A 25,000-nucleotide genomic window follows, 5' to 3' on the forward strand; every position below is an offset into this window, starting at 1 on the left:
TTGATTATTCCCGCGTGGTGTTTGAAAGTTGATATTATTCAAGAGTTTCGTAAAATGAACTTTTGTCATAATTGAAGATCAATTAATGGAACGACGAAAATTCTTTACGAAAATTGAGACGGTTTGGTTACTGTGTGACACTCGAGAAATTGAGGTGTTACATACCTAAAACCCTTATAATGTAAACTGCAAAGTTCTTAACGCAGGCAAGTTGACGCTTGGTGATCGAAAAATATGTATTTGACTGAAGAGGTTGAAACATTCTTGCATTTTGAGTATTTTAGTTAGTTGCCCATTCATTCCATTAGCTTTTTTTTCTTTTCTTATTTCAGCTGACCGCTAAAATTATTGGTTGAAAAATCACACATTGCAGGGGCCTGACTTGTTCTCGAAAATAAAAGAATGATTGAATTGTGAGAATATAAAACAGAATTCTCTGGTCAACAAACAACAACAAAAACAAAACAAAACCGTGTTTGCTTGCTTGGTGTACTAAACATACATTATGTTCAATTTAAAAAGAAAATTGTTTCTTTCTATTAAATATTAATCCATAGCGTGTGTAAATTTGGACTGCTTTTTCTCTATTTTTATTTTTGATGATCCCTTCAAAATTAATTTTTTTCATTTGTTTATTTAATTTTTTGTTTAAGACAGGTATCCTCGTTCGGAGCTAACTCTCCTAGCGGTGGTTTTTTCCATCCACAAAACTCGAACTTGAGACCTTGCTTAAGGAGAATAAAAAATGAACCACTTGAACCAACCACATGTTCGTATTTATTTATTTAATTTAATTAGAGTAAAATATTATGTATATTTTTCTTTAATAAAATGAAAAAGGGAAATACGCAGAACATTCTTGGTCTTCTTCCTCTTTTGTTTCAAGCCCAAGATTGGGTTTCTGATGTTTGAAATTTGAACTCTGAATCTAGTCTTCACAGTGTTTCTGATCGCTGTTTCTGATCCTTGCGGCTACATTTTTGATCCAGTTCCACCTTGTTCCACGATCAAGGTCATCATCAGCATCATCATCATCATCATCAAATTGGGTATGCGAATTACTCAACTGTTGTTTTGTTTTCTACTACTACCCATATAAGCAAAAAGGGGTTTATGTTTCTTCTTTATCGGTTATCAGAGTAGTTGGGTTGAAACAAACAAACAACATTTGTGTCTGTTGCTGAAGCGAATTGCAGATTAGGAACAAGGGTGTTTTGTGTTTGTTTGATGAATTATGTTCAGAAAGGTACTAAATAAACTTCCTCGAAAGTCATCGAAAGGTTCCGAGAATCATCGCGAACACGGTGGAACTGGAAGAAGCCATGGCTCCAAGAACAGTGAAATTGTGGTGCCAGGAAGCAGCAGCAGCAAACCTGGAAATTCGTCTTCTGCGTTGAATGCTGGACAGAATCATGGTAACAAAGCTCCATTACCAAATTGTGTGGATGAGAATTTCAATTTCAATTCCTATGAAGCTTTGCCTGCATTTAGGGATGTTCCTAGTTCTGAGAAACCGAGCTTGTTTGTTAAGAAGCTCAAGATGTGTAGTGTGGTGTTTGACTTCACTGACCCCGCCAAGCATCTAAAAGAAAAGGAGATTAAGCGACAGGCCTTGTCGGATTTGTTAGAGTATGTGTCTTCTGCTAATGCTAAATTCACAGAGAATGTCATGCAAGATGTTGTGAAAATGGTGTCTGCCAATATATTCAGAACACTCAGTCCTCAGCCGCGTGAGAACAAGCTTGTTGATGGTGTTGATTTGGAGGAGGAGGAGCCTTCCATGGATCCTGCCTGGCCTCATTTGCACCTCGTGTATGAGATTTTCCTCAGATTTGTTGCGTCTCCGGAGCTCGATGCAAAGTTGGCCAAGAGATTCATTGATCAGTCCTTTGTTCGGAGGCTGCTGGATTTGTTTGACTCTGAAGATCCTAGAGAAAGGGATTTCCTCAAAATGACTCTACACCGCATCTACGGCAAATTCATGGCGCATCGCCCTTACATCAGGAAAGCAATCAATAATATATTTCTAAATTTTGTTTTTGAGACTGAGAAGCATAATGGGATTGCTGAATTCTTGGAAATTCTGGGGAGCATCATTAATGGTTTTGCACTGCCATTGAAAGAAGAGCATAAACTGTTTCTTGTTCGAATACTTATCCCACTGCACAAACCCAAGTGCTTAGCAATGTATCATCAGCAGTTATCTTATTGCATTTCCCAATTTGTGGAGAAAGACTGCAAGCTTGCAGATACCATTATTAGGGGGTTATTGAAGTACTGGCCAATAACAAATAGTATAAAGGAAGTCATGTTCCTGGGTGAGTTGGAAGAAGTCTTAGAAGCAACTCAACCACCAGAGTTTCAGCGTTGCATGGTGCCGTTATTTCGCCGTGTTGCCCGTTGTTTGAATAGCCCCCATTTCCAGGTATGGAATTTTCAATGCTTTCCTTTATCTTGTTTTCTGTTGTTTAGATTGATGTGGAAATTGAACCTGACTTCTTTTAGTGGAAACTTTCTTAAGATTGATTACTGTATAATGTACTTAAATTAATTTCCTTTAGATGAAAAACGGTTTAGCTTCTGAGAAAATGAGGAATCCTTTTGTATTACCCTATTCCTTTTGTTTTATAGTATTAGTTTAAATGATCAATATAAAGAAAATTGAATCCTTGTTTCCTTATGTCTATTTAAGACATGGAAATCATTTAAATTTCTGCTTAATGAATTTGACTTTGGAAGTATCTGTTAAATAATCACCATATGAGGATTGAGGAAGAGTGTGGTTGACTCGTACAAATGTGTTGGTGTTTCTCCATTCCAACATGCAAGAATATCCTTCTTGCTTATCAAAAAAAAAAAAAAGATTCTCCTTCTTGGTTATTTTAGTGCAGAAGAATTCATATGAAGAATTATCACATACAGAAACTAATTTAGTCATCTTCCCTTAAATCTGTATTTTATTAAGAATATCACTACATTGTTGGACAGAGTAGGAAAGTGCTAAACCATACAAGGATGATATATAATCATGCTTTACTCGAAACCCTTCATGCAAAAGGTGATTGAGAAATATTTGATTTTCACTATTATAGGTATTGATCTTGGTTGACACATTTTTCAACATATTCTTTATGATTGGTCCATTTTTTTTAGCTTCCATGTACCTATTCAGTTACTGATATCCCCTCTTGGTCTCTCTCTCCCTCTCTCTCTCTCTCTCTCTCTCTCTCATGTTATCAACTTTGGTTTAATTAGTTTGTTAACTAAGTTAAAAGCATATGCTGTTAGGAGAATGGCGAAGTAAAATATTTTTGTTGTGTGCCGTCTAACACAAAAGTTTAGCATGGAAGCAGCATAGGTCCACCCACAACCCTGTGCTGAAATTGATTTTAATTCATAGAATGAGGGAATCAATTATTCTGCTCTTGACCTTTTGGTTGAAGAAACTCCGATATCATGTTGAGTAGTCAAACATTTCAAATGCTTAAGCTATCAAATGAGGACAGATAAAAGTTTTTTATTCATATGTTTAATGGGTTTAGTGTCACCTCTACCAAGTGACTAGCTGTTAGAGTGCATCGCTTAGTAATTCAGGAAGGTTTAGTCTGGTGTCTTAAATTGTAAGTTATATTTTTTAATTCTATATTCTTTACAATTAAATGCAAACATTTGACCATCCTATCCTTATGAAGAGGAAATCATTATTCATCTTGAGTAATTATGTCTTTATTCTCTTTATAATTTCTGCTGGCTTTCTTATCATTCTGGGCAATGGTTAAAGTTGCTTCGATGTGACTGAGAGGCCACAGATTCGAGTTATGGAATTAGCTTCTTGCAAATGCAAAGTAAGACTTCCTACAATAGGTTTGTAATGGGTCCAACCCTTCCCTGAAACCTTGCCATGTTGCCCATTATGGGCATGCTACTAGTCAAGAATGAGAGTGGATGCTTTTGATAAGTTTCACCTCATAAAATCTATTTGTGACTCGAAATAATTTCCTGAACTACATCGTACAAACAGATCATCTATTACTTTGTAGCTGAATTTTGGAGTTTTGATGGTTTTATCAGAATAGGTGAAAGAAACCATAGTCCATAAACATTGTCTAGTATTATATTATTTGGTGCTGCCTACAATTTAGAAGACCTTGTGATGTGAATTGATGGTATGGTAACAATGTTGTTATGCTGAACTTCGATCTGATGATTATAAGTTGACCCTTGTAGTTAATTCTTTGTCGTAGTCTACTATCAGAATTAAATTGAGATCCATGTAAGTAGTATGCCTCTGATTTGAATTTCCAAAATCAATTTTGGAACCCTAAAATTTATGCACTCATTATTAAATAGCGTGAAATATGTGGATTGTGAGCTATGAGCAGGACGAAATAATTCTAATTATATGAATTTTGTTATTTTAGATCTCATTATTAGGGATGTCAAAATTACCTACACCCGTGGATACCCGCGGATAAAAACCCGCTATGGGTAAAATTACCCATGCCCACAGGTATCCACGGATTTATTTCATGGATATTTTCACTATCCATTTATTAATGGGGCGGGTACGGATATTGATGTATCCATACCCACGGATACCCACCCGATATATAAAATACTAAAATATCTTTTATATGTATATACATAGATGTATATTAAATATCTAATGAATTTGTGTTTGAGTTATAGTTCTCTTTCAAGTAAACTTATACAATGGTAATGGTAAAAAGAAGCCCTTAGACCCAAAAAAGAGTAGAAAAGAAGTATTTTCCTTTACACATTGATTGACTGTAAAGTCCAATGTTAAATTTTATATTTAACATAATTTTCTTTTGAACAAATATATGTGAATTCATTTATGTTCATGGGTGTTGGGTGCCCATGGATATCCACGGATAGTTTAAAATCCGGTTAAAACCCACTAAATGGATATCCATGTGGGTATGGAGCGGGTATGGATATAAATTTTTACATGTGGAGCGGGTGGTGGGCATATACTATCCATGCCCACCCGTACCCATTGACATCCCTACTCATTATGCTCAACACCATGATGATGGCAACTAGCCAATAATCATCCAAGTAGTTGGATTTTTGGACTTCTGTTTCATTCTTTAACTACCAAGTCTTCTGATATTTTCTTATAGAACTTAATTTCAGTTTTACTTTCATTACTGAGGCTTTTAGGCCTTTACCCTCCACCATCCCCCAAACCTCCTAAACAGAAAGAAGGAAGCAGATGTAAAATATTTAGATGTTGGTAATTTCATTTTAGAAGTGTTTACATCAATGAGAATAACTCCAGTTTCCATCTATTCATAAATTTGTTAGTCGACTTTTTGTTGCTTTTATGACCTTGATGCAGACCTGTGCTGTGCAGGCTAAGCTTCTTGAAGTTCTCATGTATTACTCACAAATGATTTTATGCTGGCATTGCATGATATGGTGTGAAAGTGCTTAATTTGGGCCAACAAAATTGAACAATTATTTGACTAGCTTAATTTAACAAGTTTTGTCATAACTTGAAATGGTGTTGAATTGCAATATGTATGTTTTCCTGTGATGGTCATGTTTTTTGTTTATGTTTCCTCAGGTGGCGGAAAGAGCTTTGTTCTTATGGAATAATGATCATATTGTGAACTTAATCAAACAAAACCGCAAAGTGATATTGCCCATAATCTTCCCTGCATTGGAGAGAAATACTAGAAGTCATTGGAACCAAGCGGTCCATAGTTTGACTCTAAATGTACGGAAGATTTTCCAAGATATTGATCCTGATCTATCTAGGGAGTGCTTGCAAAAGTTCGAGGAAGATGAATCAAAGAAAGATGAAGTCATAGAAGGGCGTGAAAACACTTGGAAACGCTTGGAGGAGTTTGCTGTAAAGAAAGCTGCAAGTAGCGAAGCAGTGCTTATTGGTAAAAGCACCCACACGTAGCTATGCAGGTTCAAATTGTAGCATGTATTCTGCTCCAACAACTTTGATTTTTATAAATGAATTTCATAGTATTTTCTTTTGCATGTGATGGGTTTGCAAGAGGGGAAATTTCTTGAACAATTTGAAAGGCTATGTGTAAGACCTGGATTTTCAGAACAAGCTAGGTTCCGATTCACGCGTAGAATCAGTGTAAGCGTGACAGGAGTTTGATATTTGAGGAAGATTAATGAAGAAGAAAGTTCAGGAATTGCTTGAGGAATGTTGCGTAGTTGTTTTCGGAGTTAGTGCGAGTCGTCTGCACACCTGCCTTATGGCGAGCGTGTCCAGAATAGGCTATTTCGCTCTTAAAGCAACGTTTTGAGTGAGATTTCGAACTCTCGGAAAATTTAAAGTTTCTCTTTATTTTTCCATCGACCAGCGTTTCATTTCGGAACTCTGGACTGTACGCACGATAGGTTTCACTTTTCGGATGTCCGCCGACGCTAATTTCTTTGCTTCGAAACCCTATTTTCGAGCAATGGATGAAGACTTTTTCTATTCGGGACTTGTAACGAAGATTCCGTCCGCGTTGCCAGACTTGTTTCGACGTTTCCAATCTTTCTTCAGTAGGAAGTTTTGTCGTTTGAGCATCACAGCAAAAAGTAGTTTTTCGGGGCAGATTAACCGACACCGCTTTTGAGTTTTTCGATATCGTTTTTCCCAAATCCTAGATATTTGTTTTGAGTTCTGGATTTCTGACGCCAGAATCTCTCTTAGAATTCCACGGTGATCGTGCTGCAAAAATCGGAATCGCGAAATTTTCATTTTCCCGCGATTTCGCCCGCCTATAAATAGGCGAAAAAGCAAAATCCTCTTCATTTTCACCATTTGAGGCCGCGGTTTGTAGAGAGAGAGGGAGAGGAGAGATTTTCGCGAAAACTTGACCAATCTTCGTGCAGTTCGTCTCTACTTCTAGGTATCGAGGTAACTAACACGATTCCTACCTCTGATTACTGTTTCTGCTGAGTTTCTAAAGTCGGTTCTGTGCTCACAGTTTTGAGCTTTTTCTAAAATTGTCCGTTTTCTTCGATTTCTTGCTTGGGTTATGTTCTCTAGGTTCCCATGAGCCTAAAACCTCTGTCAGTAAACGCTGATTGTGATCCAGTTGTCCAGGATCTGAAAAACTGTTTCAAAACCCTTTTTGCTCACATTTCGAAACTTTATTGTCAAAAAGACTTAATCTGACTTCGTGCCTTTAGGATTTGTTGTCACGGATGTCATGAGGATCGTTGCTGTCAAATTTGTTTTCAGAACTGATAACTTTGAAGTTTTGAGCCTTTATTTTGGACCAAAATGCCCCTGGATAGTCATATTTCGACCCGATTGTCCGAAAATTGTTCCGACAGTTTCTTTGCCTTAGTTTTATCCTAAAACTACCTTGTGAATTGATTTGATCAAAGAAAAAGAGCCGAAGCCCTTTTTCCTTTGAGGCCGTGGACTATTTCCTTTAGGGGGGAGTTTTTCGGTTTCGAAAACTTGTCTTTTCGTACCTGATTGTCCTATTCTGAAGCTTTAATGCTTTGTCTATCGTTTATGTATTGTTTTGCGATCGAACTAATCGATTTTGTTTGAATTCTGCTTTGTTTTTCTCCGAGGTTCAGTTGAAGGAACTTTGGAAGACTCAGAGCAATTGTTTGAGGAGAACTTTGTTTGCGAAGCTGGAACAGCTCGAGGTTAGGGCAACTTACATATTAGCTATGACTGCATGATAGGCGTCAATAAATTCGACTTATGTTTTATCTGATGTTGTTTTTGATGATGAGTTGATGTTATGATGCTTTTCCATACTTGTGATGTTGTGCTTTTGTTGGATTGAGCGTTTTGACGCAATTTCGGAGTGGAGATTCATTGATCTGGTGATCTTTGATATTTCGGGTTGGATGAACAACCCTAGGCAAGTCCAAATGTGGGGTTTGAGACTTAGCCATATGTTGGAATTCTTAGACTTTCCCCGGGAAATGTATTTTGGGTGGTTGATCTTTGAAAACTTAGAATGATAGAGCTTTGAAAAACTAAAGACTTGGGAAACTTAGACTTTGAGAAATAAACTCATAACTTGACTAATTCGAATTGAAACAATTTTTATTAACGTTTAAGCATAGGAGAACTGAAGGGGAAAATATTTACGAAAGACGGGGAAAAGTCGACTTTGTTGTGGGTTTGGAGAGTTATCGGAATTGGGGGAAGCCACTAAGGTGAGCTATGGTGATGATTGAAAGTCACCGAGTACTCTAGTACTCTTGGGGAGTGTTGTGGAGCCGTGTTGTATTGACCGACACCTAGTGCTCTTGTTGTTTGGGCTGTGTTGTATTGACCGACACTAGACCCTTGTGTATTCTGTGGATGGAGTTGTGTTGTATTGACCGACACTTACTCCGAGTTGTGTTGTATTGACCGACACTAACTCATGGGTTTGTTGAGATTGGGTTGTGAGCTAAACACTTTCGTGGTAAGGACGATTCGTTGTTTGGCTAACCACGTTGCATTCAATCGGGTGAATAACGGGAATGGTTCACCTGTGCATATCATGGTGAATAACGGGAATGGTTCACCTTGCATTAATGATGAATAACGGGAATGGTTCATCATTCGGTGAATAACGGGAATGGTTCACCAAGGATGAATAACGGGAATGGTTCATCCAGGATGGATTTCATCCAGGATGGATAACGGGAATGGTCCATCCATAGTGAAAATGCTTCACTTGTGGCGAACGGGAACGCGTCACAAATCCGGATACATATTGTGCATTTCACGCATACATTCATGCTGACTGAGATTGTGTGCTGTTTGTTTATTGAAGCAATGTTAGAGCCATAACATGCTAGGATTGTTTATATGTATATATATCAACATATATCTATACCCCATATCACATGTTGAGTGTATATCTACTTATTGCTGTGAGTTGACCCTAGCGCCTTGGCTTTGTTTGTATGTTTGTGTTTGGGCGGTCGGCCTGCTGCCAGATGTCGATGGCCGACTGGTGTTCGATGGTCTCTCCCTCGGGGGGGATCAGATATGAGCTTGTGGATCGGGATGCCCCCACCGCTTGGGTGATCGATGTTGTGGGTCATCGAGCGACGTACCGGGGAAGGGTCATGGAGGACCGGACTGACGAGTGTGAACATCTGACGAAAGGAGTTCTACGACGCATGGAGCTGAGCTTCAACTTGCCGTCTTCAGTTCGCCGAGGACTCGGATGTGTGAGCAGTTATGGGTTGGTAGAGTTAGGCAGGTGTCATATTTGTGTAGAGCTCTGATTCGTTTTGCTTTTGGGACGGGGTAGGTTCCCGACGCATGGCTTTTGTGTGGTTCTCTTATTGAGGGATCACAGTGAGTCAGTCGGACTATAGGGGTCTTTGCTTAGGCCATTTTGAGGCCGACTTTCTCCCAGTGGATTGTAATTATAACCTTTTCACTCACACTTCTGGATCTGTAACTATTTGCCTACGGGCACACTACTTTGGAGTCACTGCGAGTGCGCGTGACATGGGAGTGCAGCTGAGGCTGTACATGTGTATATATTTGTGTGTTGGTTAGTTTAGTGGTTGGGTTTTGTCTTTATTTTCTATTGCTTGATTTAAAAGGTATCAAACGAAAAAAAATTACCTGTTTTCAGCGTAAAGTCTATTTTTGGTTACTAAAGTGACACCTGGAAATCGGGGTGTTACACTATGATTAGTAGCAGATATTCTCATATGCAAAGCAGCATCCAAAGCTTAAGTCATTTGTACTTTGGTACCCAGAGTTGGCGCTTGGCTCATTTGGGCACTTTTCCTTTTTAATGAATTTGCAATGAACATTTAGTTGAAGACTAGAAATTAGTACACGTGACGCCAGCCTGAATAGGAAACCAAGTAACAAGACTGTGGGCTGCAAACAAAACTAAGAAAAAAATGAGGTGCAAGAAAGTGCAAAGCTGTTCTAAAATCTAACATGTTACTTTTCTTTTGGTCATTGACTTTACGTTGTTTGTCCTTCCTTCTATATGACTGAATTTACTACTAAAACATAGACCGGAATTTGGAAGAACTCATTTCTGCATATTTTATAGGACAAATAGTTATTCAAGTGTTTGTGTAAGCTTACGAAAATAGGTTATGATCTATCAATAAGTTGTTTTGAGCTTATTTTTTCATAAGTATCTCAGGTTAACTTATGAATAAGCGTTTATACTTAACTATAAGCTATTTGAAATTTTTTAGGGGTTAATTAAGCTTTTAGTATGTGTCTAATAGGCGAAGTTTGGAAATGGTCTCTCACCATAGTAAAGTTTGAATTTAGTCCATAGTGTTTGAGAAAATACTTAGTTTTAGTCCTTACCGGAGGTGGTGGTCCGATAACCTTGCTAAGTGACCTCATCGGAGTGATGTGACAATGACACCTGTGTTATTGTGTAAATGAAGCTTATGTGGATTTTATTTTTTATTTTTTAATTTCTAAATCAAAATTCTAATTATTAAAAAATAAAAATCCAACCTTCATCACCCTTCTTCTTCATCATCCTCCTCCTCTTGCTTCTTTTTCTTCATCCCACCTTTTATGTTCTGTAACATTAAACACCATAACTCCAACAAATAAACACCAGCCCAAAAATCCCAGAAATTTCATGTGTTGATGAAAAAAAAAGAAAAAACCCCAAACCAGAAAAAGAAAAGGAAAAAAGAGTTAAAAGCCCAAACCCTCATCCTCCCTTTTCCAACCATATATGACTCTTTCCTCTCAATGTCATTAACATTTGGAAAAGAGGAGCACTCCAGCCTCGTTCGAAGTAATATTAAAGACATTATTTCACACATAAGCACAAATAATTCATTAGAATAATATTTATTATTATTATTTAATTAATATGCTCTAAATCGGGTCTTACATTGATATAGCCTAGTCCCTACTTGTCAATGGTCTTGCAAAAGCAAAGCTAACAAGTTAATTTTAAAGGTCTAATCTCTTAACATTTAAAATAACTAAACTGAACTTATAAATCTTATAATCAGGCTACACTATGAGTTCCCACCTTTTTTTTCTAAGCAATAGATAAACAAATCAATATAATATCAGGTCCCTTAATCTATCCCAACTATAGTTTGTAAACAGAATAATCAATAAACTTTTGTGCACTCAAGCTTGAAAAAAAGAAACAGAGAAAAGATTCTTTAATTGGACAACTTTTTTTTTCTAAGCAATAGAGAAACAAATCAATATAATCTCAGGTCCCTTAATATATCCCAACATTAGTTCGTAAATAGAATAACCAATAAACTTTTGTGCACACAAGCTTGAAAAAAAACAGAGAAAAGATTCATTAATTGGAAACCATGTTTATACATAACTCAAAACTTAAACACAACTTTGAAGAGGATTCACATCCAAGTGTTAAAAGGACATTACCCAAGCAAAAAAAACAGAGAAAAGATTCATTAATTGGAAACCATGTTTATACATAACTCAAAACTTAAACACAACTTTGAAGAGGATTCACATCCAAGTGTTAAAAGGACATTACCCAAGCATGACTAAAGAAAACATAATCAAACCTAAACAAGGCCCTAGGAAGCTCCAAGACAATGCTCCAAGACTTAGTTCAGAAACTAAGTTTGGTATTTATAGGCAAAAAGTAACTGGCAGGCTCCGACCACCACAATGCCTATGAGCAAAAAAAAACAGAGCGATGGCAACGTAAAAAAATGAGAAAACGACGTTGCTGACGTCGCTGCTATAGTCAACTTCTCTCTTCATTTATGGTGTCATCAGGTCTCCGTTCACAGCGAGCTTGGTACCCTTGGAATCCTTGCGACACCCACAACAAAACCCTTGTTTCGAATCGCATCCGACCACCGCAGCCTTCAGAGGCGTTTTCCGGCAAACTTCTACCATTGATGAGCAAACCGACTATACCAAGACGATACTTTCCTCGAGGAGAGCAAAATCCAACCATCCATCTCAATTTTGGACCATCTTCGCCGCCGACCAACGACCACCGCCGACCTTCGATGCTTTGACTGAGCTTTCTGAGTAAACCATTGAGTTTTTGGGGAAACTGACAGCGCCATTGAGTTCTGGCCCCGAAAGGATGGAGAACCTCTATCACTTTTTACCACCGGAAATAGTTCTGCCGTCAACCACCGCGAATCACCACTTTCTCCAACGACCCTTCGTCGACAAGCTTCCAGAGCTTTTTTGTGAGCCTTCGACCTTTGAATGTATTTTAGCATCGGGCAAGTGGGATTTAAAGAAAAATAATAATCTTTTTTCTGTTGTTGTAAACATTGAAGTTTAAAAAGTTGATTTGTGAAGAGTTTTGCTTTGTTTTACAAAAGGATTTTCATTTTCAAAGAAAAACAAAATGGTAGTTTATGTACTCTTTTACTTGATGTAGTTGTTGACTAAGAAATAGTCATTTAGTTGGGTTACTTAACTATTTTGTGTAACTTATTTAAGTATATGGACTTAAGTGTTTTCGACGATTTAAGAATCAATTCTTAAACCGTGTTTATTTTTATATGTATTTGAACCCTCGAGTTGGAACTTTGAGGATACTTTGGTTTGAGATAGAGAAAATAGATTTTGGACTCCCAAATAAAGATTTGGATTTTAAAAGTTTTAGTTCTGATTGATTAAGTTGTGATGGAAGCCTTGATGTTGAAGATGTGTTTTAGGACTGAAACTTGAGTTTTGAGAAGCTTACGGGCTTTTTGATAAGGACTTGACTATAGAGGATTAAAATTTCAATCTTTTGAAGTTCGATGACTTTGTATATTTAAGTGATTAATCGAGGACTAGACTCAATAACAATCGTCCGATGAAAGGAAGGACGACTGAAGCAGAAGAGCAATGAAAGCAGATCGTCTAAATGAAACGAAGTCTATCATAGGAGGAAAGCTGCAATGTCTGAAAAATGAACGTTGCAATCAAATTAGAAAAGAGCTCAGAATAGCTTCTTGAAGAAGTATTGCATGATAAAATCACATGTTCTGACAAAGTACAATGCAAGTGAAAAGTACAATGGTGTCACTATCAAATTACTATATCCTCACACCAACGGATGGAAGCTCAGACCTATGCCACCTACTTGTTGACAGACTACACCTTTCTGGCAAAAAGTCTTCATCAAACAATGCCATGCATTTAATGCAATTGACATCAAGTACACAAAAGCACTGTTTGATCCAACGACTAGAAGCTCTTTGATGAGCACACTCCAACGATTATCTCTCTCTCACAGAAGACTCAGAAGTATGAAGAGAAGATATGGAGACTTGTAGAAACAACTAAAGGGCTCAAAAAGAAAATACAATTTTTTTTGCTCACAACTTCAGAAGCCTTTGGTTCACAAATCAGAAAAGATCATCTCCACCGTCTTCTTCAACATGAAGAGAAGATTTTCCTAAGAGTCAAATTCTACCTTTAAATATCTCTTGTAATAGAACATAAAGTATAGTCTTAGAGGAAAATCTCACTTAAAATACTTTATTGTTCTTGAGCTTGATAGTCTCTACAATCACTCTTAGAAGAAATGTAGAAGTAGACAATCTTGAAAAATGTTGCTTGAGGAGAAGCCCTACATAATACTTTGTAAGGAGAAGTCCTACGGTGAGACCCAAGTTTTTAAGCTTAGAATAAACCGAATAAAATTCCTATTCACGATTAGTTCGATGTAACGTGAAGGAAAACCTGAACAAGTGTTTATCAAATGGAATAAATTTATGAAGGAGAAAGTTCAGGAAAAGGCTAAGGATATTATTAAAGTCGATATAAGTTATAGCGCAAGTAGTATTCGCTTATCCTAGGACGAGAGCGATAGTAAACGATTAATTTACACTTAAAGACACGATGGAAACTAATTCCAAAAATCTTCAGAGAAATGTTAGAACTTCTCTTAATCTTTCCATGACGAGCATTTCGATACGAAACCCTAAAATGTACGAACGTCCGATTCCAATTCTCGGAGGTTTGCCGAAACTAAATCCCTGATAACTCAAGAAACATAAAATAAATGGACAATGAAGACTTTTTCTATTCGGAGCTTCAAACGAAGATTCCACATGCGTACACCTATTTCTTTCGAGGTTTCTAATCTTTCTTCAGAAAGAAGTTTTCTCATCCGACATCAATTACAAAAAATAGTTTTTCGGGTAAAATCGATTTACACCGACTTTGGATCGTTTGTCTAAATTCCAAGAAACCTATTCTGAGTTTTGGAATTCTGTCGCCAGAACCTATCTTAGAATTCACAGAGGTAGGCACAGGAAAAATCGGAATCGTTTTTCCGCATTTTCCATAAACTATAAATAGCTTGAAAAAAATCAAAAACTTCAAAACCCATAGCCCTTGAACCTGCGAGCTTGGAGAAGGAGGAGGAAGAAAAGATTTTCGCCGTTTCTTGCCCGATCGCTGCACCGTTCGTTGCTACTCGAAGACATCGAGGTATAGATGCTATCTCTCACTTCTGATCGTCAATTCTGTCGTTTTTCTCTATGTCTTTCTGTGCTCAAAGTTTTGAGCTTTTTGTAAAACTGTCCAAATAACTCGATTTCTCTGTCTAAACTTATTCCCTGCATGCCCAAGAGCGTGTTTAGCGGATTACAATTTGCCGAATGTCGCCGAGTTTCAATTCTGCTTGAAAAACCCATTTTTAGCCAAAGTTTCGTCCTTTAGACTTATAACTCGACTGAGCTTAGCGCCAGTAGGATTAGTTTTCATAAACGTCGTTGGTGACGTCCCCATCAAATTTGTTTTTCGAAATTCCAATTTTGAAATTCCGAGCTAAAAACACTGACCAAAATACCCCTGCGACAGTTTTCGATCCGATAATTTTTCCGAGCTTTAATTCGCCTTAGTTATGACTAATGATAACCTAGGAACCAAGTTTGATCGAAGAAAAATCGGCGCACACAATTAGTGTGTGTGGCCGAGAGCACCTCCATAGAGGGAGGAAAATTCGTTTTTCGAAAACTTGTCTTAACACGTTAGATTATCGTACTTCGGAGTTTATGAGGCTTCGTGTAACTTTAGTAATTGTTGTCTGCTGAGTTTCTGACTGATTGTGATTGAATTATGTGGTTTTCGCTCTAAGGTTCGTTTGAGGATTTCCAAGGGGCAGAAGGAGAAGATTGTGAAGGAACGCTTCAGGATCACACTGGAGGAGCTACAGGTGAGGGCTACTCACTGAATACTAGCTAATGCCTTAGGTGTCGACGAATTCGACTTGATTTATTGTTTATGCACTTGATTGTGTTTGACTGGAAAAAAATGTTTTCTGAGACTACGGCTGACAAATGATAATCATTTATTGCTGGAATTGTCTTTGATATTGATTCACATGTTATGTGCTAAATGGTTAATCTAGGATGTGTTGATATTGATCTACATGCTATATGCTAAATGGTTAATCTAGGATGTGTTGATATATGTGCCATGACTGTTGGATTGTGTTACTTTGATTATGAAATTACACATATATCTGCTGTACGTCAGAGAGGATAAACGGGCAGTTATGCCAGAACTTATCATGAGATTTTGGGAAAGTTTGATGGGACGAACGGAGATTCGGGCCCTTATTCATATTTTAGTGGATCGAGACCTTCTCTGGGAGTTACTTGGGATTATGGGATCTTTTAAACTCATAAGATTAGGGATAAAACTAAATGGAAACTATTTTACAAGGAAAATTCATAAGACACTAAACAACCTCTGAACCCTTTAAATAATGACAACAATCTCAAATGAAAGCTTAGGGTTTGGATATTAGTTTTGGAAAATGAGAAGTGTCGTCGAATCCAAGTTTTAGGGAAACTAATAAGTTTCTGAGTATGTTAATACTCTTTTGCTCGAGGAGCAGTTTTGTTGTTTGGCTATCTAAAGGATAAGTCGGGAAATTAATAAGTTTCTAAGTACGTTGATGCTCTTTTGCTCGAGGAGCAGTTTTGTTGTTGGGCTATCTAAAAGATAAGCCGGGAAACGGATAGTTTCCGAGTATGTCGATACTCTTTGCTCGCTGAGCAGTTTTTGACCATCGGATAGAGATGAGTCGGATGATTCGAGAAGTCATCATGAGATAATACTTTTTTATAATTAATTGTCTTTTGTCGCAGAATCGACATTTACCTTAGGGTATTCTTTTTAAAGACAATAAGTTAGCTAGAACACGTGACGACGTGACGAGTGAGGTCGGAGACGTTGTTTGGCTAATCACTTTGCATTCATACACACATTTCTGGGGTTAATACACGGTGGGATGCCGAACCTCGGTGGATTCCAAAATGGTCATAAGACCCGGATTTCCACATAAGAACACTGAGGTGATTCTTAGTAGCAGACGGAAATGGCAGGCCTTCAGGGTTTACTGCTGATCTGACTACATTTTGTTTGGTATAAGAGACACCCGAGCGGAAATGGTCCCACTTTGGCCGGTGCTAGGATTGACTCGTGAAGGTGCGAAAAACACTAGAAAGGGAGGGTTTGAATAGAGTTTTTCTAATCACGGGTATATTTTTGAGCTTTTTCAAAACTCAAAGATAAAAACTAAGTGCTGAATGATAGGAAGTAAAGCACGCAAGTATTTTATCCTGGTTCACTTGAGATAAAAGCTCAAGCTAATCCAGTCCACCTGTGAAGGTGATTTCTTCCTTCTTCTGATGAAGGCAATCCACTAAAATCAATGAGTGTTACAACTGCACTTTGCAACCTGCTAAGTGACTAACAATACACTGATTTTCACACTAGTATCCTCTTAAGAAGCTGATCTACCGATCCTCTTAAGACTAGCCAAATACTGAATCAGCCTTGATTCAGTCCTCTCAAGATCCGACCAACCTTGGTCTCTTGATGAACTTTACAATATAATGTAAAAGGTTTCGGGTTTACAATAAGTGCTTCTAACAAGCGAATAGTAAACTCAGATGTTTTAGAATAGTGAAGAAATAATGCTAAGAGAATGGTTCGTAAGTGTTGAATATTTTCAGCAAAGTTTCTCTCAACTTCTTTCTTCTTTCTTCAGCCTTTATATACTCCAAGACTTGTGATGTAGCCGTTGCTAGGGTTTTATCCGTTGGAGTGGCAATTCTGTGATATCAGACTGCTAGGCTGTACAAGGTAGGTGGCGGACAGACTGAGACATGTACGACGTTGTACTGTGAAAGCGACCTGTCCTTTCACCAGTTGACTTGAGATTAAGGAGCTTCAGATGAACGTTGGTGAAGCTTCTGATCATCGTCAGATTGAAGCTTGGATTCTTCTGACCATGCAACTTCTGCTTCTGAACAAGTTCCTCAGAACTTCTGATCGTCAGAGCTAGAATAGCTTGGGTCTTCAGAACCAACTTCTTGTAAGTCTTCAGAACTTGAGTCTTCTGCTTCTGGACCGTTCCACTGGAACATCTGGTCTTCAGAACTTCTGACTTGAGTCTTCAGAACTTCTTGAGAGCTTCCATCTTCAGAGCTTCTGAAGTATTTTCCACTGTTCAGAACGAACATGGTAGATTAAATAGCTCTCTTTTTAGTAACCCTTGGTTCTTCTTCTTCTTCTTAACGAATAGGCTTGGGTCAGATTCAGAACCTGTTTGTCACAACTTAAAAAGACAAACGTTAGGGTACCACAATTGTTCATCATCACAAACCTTAATTGTAATCATCAAAACATAGAGATGCAACCACTGATCAAACCTTGATCTTACAATCTCCCCCTTTTTGATGATGACAAAACAAGTGTTTTGATGAATAATTTTTACACAATAAACTGAATACACAGGAAAGGAAAGATCAGAGATTAAACTTATCATTGTGTAACGGTTTGCAATGCTCTTTCTGAATCTGGGTTAGCACCTGATTCTGAGCTAGGGTCTCCCCCTGACTCCCCCTGAATCTATGACTTGATGAATTTGTGAAGAATCTAGATTCGGAGTCTGGTTATGTGATCAGAATTTACGCTTGAAGAGATGTATACTCATCAGAAGTGATGGTTTCAGAACTTAGCGTATCTCACATAATAACATAGAGTCTTGTCCAGATATAATTGGAATAAAGCGTCAGAAGCAAGATTAGTTCAGAATATGAACAAAATGTATTCCTTATTTGAGACACTTGACAATATCTATGTGCTATAAGTAATTATACTTATTCTCCTCCACTGGTTTTAAATATAATATAAGAAGAAATTTTATCAAAACCATTTTATGTACTCCCCCTTTTTGTCATAATCAAAAAGAGTGAAAAACAAAACCAACAATAATAAGAGCAATAACAAAGAGGGAACACCAATAAGATATGTTATTATTACTAAAAGGAGAAGAAGTACAAAGGATCGAGAGGAAAGAAGAAGACTAATCCTAGATAAATAGGAAAGCTCGAGAATTCTTCATGGAGAGAAGTTGAAGGTGGAGAGGACGAATGTCCTGATCAATTGAGGCTAACTGAGTAGCCAGATCTTCCTTCAAGGCAACATTCTCCTGGACAGCCTCTTGATCCGCTTCATGGTGATCTTCTTCATAGTTCAGAAGCATGCAAATGCCCTGGAGCTGATCTTCAACGTCCTTCCGGCGAGTGGTCAGATGGAGGAGGTCAGTCAGAACTTCTTGAAGGTTCTGAAGACAGTGAGTCTGATGAGAAGTGAGCCAGCATTTCAGAAGAGACTCAATCTTCTCAAGAGCGTGAGAGATCTGAGAAGAAGATAGATTGACACTCCATGGAAAGACTTGGTCAAATACCAGAGTCTTGAGTTCAGATATCAAATTGACAGTAGTCATTGTGATTTGGAAGAGATAAAAATAGAGGAGAATGAGATGAATGTGAAGGGAAAGATGAACGCAGGGAATATAAAGAAGAAAAGTAACAGAAAAACATGCATAAAACTTATCAATTATAAACGCATGTGAGTTACTAAATGAACGGTGCATTGAATCAGAGAATGAAAAATTAACACAGTCAACATGAAATAAATTCAGTCATAATGAATAAATGCATGTATGATAGATGTGGGGGATTCATGGCTTGGAAGAGGAGGGAAGGTTGTCTATTAGGTACTTCATGATTGCTTCCATTTTGCCTGAGGACTCTTGAATTTGCTTGCTTTGCTCATTCTGAACACGTCCTTGTTCTTCAACCATCTGAAATAACCTCTGCTGATCATTCTGAATCCTGTCAATCCGGGCAGCAAGAATGGCAACTTCTGGAGCTGGAGCAGAAGTAGGAACTTCTGGAGCTTGTGTATGAGGAGCAGCTGCAGCTTCTGAAGACATGACAGTATCAACTTGAGTTGGCCCTTGCTTCTCAACTTCATGAACAACTTCATCTTCCAGAATGACTATACCATCAGAGCTTTCTTCTTCAACCTCTGCTGAAAGCATCACAACATCTTCTGAGGTACATTCAGAGAGAACACATGGTCTTCCAGCCATAGCTCTTCTCAGAGGTTCACAAACCTTGTGCAGCACTCTCTGCCTTTGCTCATAGGCCCTCTCAGATGCATCATGAACTCTTAGTCGTTTCTCCCTGCTAAGTTGCTTCTGAAGTTCATGACCTTTGCCTTCTGACCATCGCTCAAAGGCAGACCATAGACCATCAACAAGAGAAGCATCAAACTGATTATCAGTTACCTGATACAGCCAGTTCAGTCTTCTGGTGGCCTCTTCAGAAAACTCCTGAATGAGTTGAGTAAGACTCTGAGGAAGGAAGGAGGTGGCCAGGGTCAGAACAGGCTGAGGAGTTCTGGCAGCATTGGAGCTTGAAGCATTTGATTCATCCATGTGCTCTGAAGGAGTGGAATCAATCTCATGGTCCTTTTCCACGCCTGAGTGATCTGATTCATCCATATGCTCAGCTTCAGAGATAGTGTCTGGCCTTTGCCTTGAGGTGACAGTCTTCTCAGGTGAAGTGAAACTCAGATCCTGTGAGTTGACTGCTGAGTAGTTGGACAAAGACACATACGAGGTCTCAGCAGCATCTGGAAGCTGATCTTCAAAGTTGGAAGCAATTTGTTGAAGAGGCTTCACATTGAAAGGCGGTACAAGGATCTGAACATCATCATCCTCTTTTTCTGTCTCAGCAGGGATCTCACCAGTTTGGGTTATGAGGAGGGTGTGTGAAGTGGATGCAGACTTGGGAGTGAATTGCTGAACCAAGGTTCTCAGAGTAGCCTCACTTTGAACAATACCTTGAATGAAGGAATTGAAAGGAGGTATTGGTTCAGTGGAGACGGATGTGGAAGAGGTATAAATTGGAGTGGAAGGGATGACTGTGGTAGCTGTTTGGATGGTTGACTTAGGAGCTTGAGGTTCAGCTTGTGTTTGAGTTTGTGTTTCAGGTTGAATAGGTTCTGTTTGGTTTGAGGTAGGCAGAGAAGTAGATATAGGCAGGGGTTGTTCAGGTATAACTACTAAAGCAGAATCAGCGTTAATGCTTTCAGTAATTACCTTACTGGGACTTCTGATGGATGTGGTTGTGGTAAGTTTGGCAGCCCTTGCTGGATCAGAAGTTCTTTTAGATCTTCTTTCACGTTGTACTTCTGAAGCAGGTTCAGAAGCTTGCTCTGCAACTGCCTCTTTATGCTGAAGGGGACCTTTCAGAGGCAGCTTCCTTCTCCTCACCAAGTGTACTTCATCAGAATCTGTGGATTCTTCAGCCTCTGAGGAGTCTCTTATACCCTGAATCACATTCTGGATGATCTCATGGTCATCCTGCTCATCTTCCTCTTCCTCAAGAATAATTTTTCGTCTCTTAGCCAGAGGCTTGTCATCATCTTCAGTCTCCTCACTTGAGAAGTTTTCCCATGTGTCTTCAGAGCTTTCAGAATCAGACACTTGTTGTGGTTGCGTTGAGGTTCTCTTCTGAGGCCTTTCAGGAGAGGGTTCCCAGATGATCACAGTCTTGGATGCAGCCTTCTTCTTTGCAGGTTCCTCTATCAGAATCCCTTTGCCCTTAGGATCTGAGGGCTTTCTGCTTGTTGCTCTCCTTGATTTCTTTGTTGCCAACTTAGGAGGACTTTCAGAAAGTGTGTTGACAAATTCTGTAAGAGTGATAGGATCTCCTTGTCTTCTGAGCATTCGCACATACTCCAGAATGCATGCTGGATTGTCCTTCTTGGACCAAATAGGAAAGTCATCAATGGGGTAGTTCCTCTGACGAACCTCATCAGAAGTGTCTTCTCTGGGAGCAACTTGAACTTTCTCGATGATTTGCATTTTCTTCAACTTTGTGCCATTGAGAGCATCGCCAATAGACACGGCCAGATCTTCGTGAAGTCCAAGGTCTGATAGTGTCTTGACAAGCTTATTCTGGACGAAGATATCTGACAGCAGCCTTCCATACGGAATGTAAGATATGAACCTCTTGTTCTCAGAACCAGTTGTGGTCCTTGATTTCTCAACACATTCCTTCAGATAATTGAAGAGCAGGAATGGCAGACATATAGGCTCACCAGTTGAAATGTACTACATGATTACCTTTTGAGTTGCATTCAGGTAATCTGTTCCTCCAGTTCTGGGGTGAATGCAGTGTATGAAGATCTTTTGCCAAATCTTCATCTGAGACTTCAAGTCTTTAATGTTGTACTTGGTTTTCTCGTAAGACCAGTTGTCATAAAGCTCCTTGTTGACCACTGTCCTCATCCCATCAACATTTGCCTCAACATTTTTAATCCTTTTTCCTTGCTGGAACTCCATACCCAGCAGCTTTGCAATGGATTCTTCAGAGATCACAATTTTCTTGTCCAGCACATGGGAGACGACGTAGTATTCGTTGCAGACTGCGTTCTTCCAGAACTCGACAACCAACTTGTGATAGATCGGACCACAGAGCCTGTTGAAGTAGCCAGACCACCCTTGCAAGTTGACTTGGTCTCTAATATCAAACCCATGTTTAGCTAGATTATCAAAATCAACTCTTGCTTCACAGCACACATTCAGTTCTTCCACTTTCTTGGCACAGGTGACTACATTTGGTGCATTCAGAATCTTCTGTGCTTCTTCGAATCTTTGATTCTCTTGATCTTTGGCAGTTTGTTTGGAAGAATCAGCAACATTTACCTTGGGTTTCCTCGATTTGCCCATGATTCTCAGAGAATGAGGTTTAGGGTTCAGAGAGAAAGGGGAAATGTTGGAGGGAGGAGTATGAATGAATGCAATGCACACGAAGAGTTTCAAAACCGTAAGTGTAAGTGAGTGAAAGATCGTGTGTGGCAGTGCATATAGTGGGTTTAATGGTAACCGTTGACGGTTTTAAAAAAAATAAAGGCAAAATCAACGGTTATAAAATAGATAGTCTGAAAATAGCATAGTAGAGGAGAGTAGGCATCATCATTATAGCAGATATACCACGCGACTCAAGGAACTATGTCACAAATGAAGTGACACGTGTATTATTGTCTACCACAGAAGTTTAACCGGTGGGTTAAGTGCTTCTGATCGAGTAGCTTCTGAAGGGGGTAACATCTGATGACTTCAGAGGTACCATGGTCAGAAGTTCTGAAGAAAACCTTACTCTGGACAAAAGTCCATGTTCAGGTTTTCAAGAATAAATAAAAACCTATCTTCTGCTAAGGGCTTAGTAAAAATATCTGCCCACTGATGGTCAGTATCAACATACTCTAATGATAGAGTGCCCTTCTGAACATGATCACGAATATAATGATATTTTACCTCTATATGCTTTGCTCTTGAGTGTAGAATGGGGTTCTTGCTGAGTGAGATAGCAGCTGTGTTGTCACAATAAATAGGAACCTTCTTCAGAGACAAACCATAATCTTCTAGATGATTCTTCATCCATATGGTTTGTGTACAGCATGTGGCAGCTGAGACATATTCTGCTTCAGCTGTTGATAGAGCAATTGTGTTCTGTCTTTTGCTTGACCACGTGACAAGATTGGATCCAAGGAAGTGGCAGCTTCCAGAAGTGCTTTTCCTTTCCACTCTATCTCCAGCAAAGTCAGCATCACAAAAACCTGAAAGTGTATACTCTGATGTTTTTCTATACATCAAGCCAAGGTTAGTGGTTCCTTTCAGATATTTGAGGATCCTCTTAACAGCAGTTAAGTGAGTCTCTCTAGGATCTGATTGGAATCTAGCACAGAGATGCACACTAAACAATATATCAGGTCAAGAGGCAGTTAAGTAAAGAAGAGAGCCTATCATTCCACGATAGAGCTTATGACAAACCTTAGAGGAAACTTCCTCTTTCTCAAGAATGCATGTTGGATGCATTGGAGTCTTTGAGATGTTGCAGTCACTCATGTTGAACTTCTTCAGAAGTTCCAAGGTGTATTTCTTCTGATGAATATAGGTGACTCCTGGTCGTTGATCTATTTGAATTCCCAGGAAGTATTTGAGTTCTCCCATCATGCTCATTTCAAATTCAGCCTGCATTAACTTAGAAAATTCCTTGCACAAGGAGGGATTAGCAGAACCAAAAATGATATCATCAACATAAATCTGAACTATAAGAATGTCATTCTTATAGGTTCTGCAGAAAAGAGTATTGTCACCTTTACCCCTTACAAACTCATTCTGTAGAAGAAAGGAGCTGAGCCTTTCGTACCATGCTCTGGGAGCTTGTTTCAATCCGTAGAGCGACTTCTTGAGCTTGTAGACATGCTCTGGGTGTTTGTCATCTTCAAAGCCAGGAGGTTGCTTGACATACACTTCTTCTGAAATGTACCCATTGAGGAAGGCACTCTTGACGTCCATCTGATGGAGAATGATGTTGTGATTTACTGAGAATGAAATCAATAGCCTTATAGCTTCAAGCCTTGCTACAGGAGCAAAGGTCTCAGTGTAATCAATTCCCTCTTGTTGACTGTAGCCTTGAGCCACCAGTCTTGCCTTGTTTCTTGTTACTTCTCCTCTTTCATTTAGCTTGTTTCTGAATACCCACTTGGTTCCTATGACATGGAAACCTTTGGGTTTAGGCATTAAGGTCCATACATCATTCTTGGTGAACTGATCTAGCTCTTCTTGCATTGCTTGAATCCAGCCTCTGTCTTCAAGAGCTTCATCAACTGATTTCGGCTCAATGAGAGACACAAATCCCTTCAGACTCAGAAGAGTCTCTTCTGAAGGTTTGAGCATAGACCTGGTTCTGACGGGAGCATCTTTGTTGCCAATGATCAGTTCTTCTGGATGAGAAGCAACTATTCTTTTCTTCTTCTGAAGTTGATCAGAAGTTGTTGGAATATCTTCAGATGCTTCTGCCTCTGGAGCAACATCCTCTGGGCTTTTCGTTGGTTGATTTGCTTCTGGACAATCAATGCTTAAATCTGCAAATCTTTCAAACAACTTTGACTTTTCTGAGCCAAGCTTATCATCAAATCTAATCTGGATAGATTCTTCAACAGTTTGATGAATAATATTATAAATTCTAAAACCTTTAGATCTTTCAGAATAACCAAGAAAATAACATTTTAAAGCTTTAGAATCGAATTTACCCAATTGCTCCTTGGTGTTGAGCATGTAGCAACAGCTTCCAAAAGGATGGAAGTAAGAGATATCAGGTTGCCTTCCTTTGCATAGCTCATAAGGAGTTTTCTCCAGAATTGGTCTAATGGAGATTCTGTTCTGGATGTAGCATGCAGTGTTGATTGCTTCTGCCCAGAAGTGCTTGGCCATACTTGATTCTTGCATCATGGTGCGAGCCATCTCCTGAAGAGTTCTATTCTTTCTTTCAACTACTCCATTTTGTTGAGGAGTGCGAGGACAGGAGAAATTATGAGAGATTCCTTGAGAGTTGAATAATTCTTCAAAAGCTTTGTTCTCAAATTCCCCACCATGGTCACTTCTGACAGTAATCACAGAAGATTGAAACTCCTTCTGAACTTGGGTAATGAAGTTGGTAAACACAGTATGTGTTTCATCTTTGTGCCTTAGGAACTTTACCCATGTCCACCTGCTATAGTCATCTACAATAACTAACCCATACTTCTTTCCTCCAATGGATTCAGTTTTCACTGGTCCAAAAAGATCAATGTGAAGTAGCTCAAGGGGCCTTGTTGTAGATACCGCATTCTTTTCTTTAAAAGGCTTCTTGGTGAATTTTCCCT

The 25,000-nt window shown here is 38.8% G+C and overlaps 1 protein-coding gene and 1 long non-coding RNA gene across 2 annotated transcripts; both read left to right on the forward strand.

The window, feature by feature from the left end:
• The first annotated feature begins 528 nt into the window (after nt 1-528).
• On the forward strand, nt 529-6,185 carry LOC130722741 (serine/threonine protein phosphatase 2A 57 kDa regulatory subunit B' theta isoform-like). The gene is made up of 2 exons (XM_057573570.1): nt 529-2,425; nt 5,594-6,185. The coding sequence occupies exons 1-2, from the start codon at nt 1,235-1,237 to the stop codon at nt 5,936-5,938; spliced, it is 1,536 nt and encodes a 511-aa protein (XP_057429553.1). The 5' UTR covers nt 529-1,234; the 3' UTR covers nt 5,939-6,185.
• Nucleotides 6,186-7,437: 1,252 nt separating this feature from the next.
• LOC130722742 (uncharacterized) lies at nt 7,438-9,598 on the forward strand. The gene is made up of 2 exons (XR_009014087.1): nt 7,438-7,650; nt 8,947-9,598. It is a non-coding gene; the product is annotated as an uncharacterized LOC130722742 (long non-coding RNA).
• Nucleotides 9,599-25,000: the final 15,402 nt, after the last annotated feature.

Source organism: Lotus japonicus, chromosome 6 (genome assembly GCF_012489685.1).
Source record: "Lotus japonicus ecotype B-129 chromosome 6, LjGifu_v1.2".
In the NCBI taxonomy this organism is placed as follows: Eukaryota; Viridiplantae; Streptophyta; class Magnoliopsida; order Fabales; family Fabaceae; genus Lotus; species Lotus japonicus.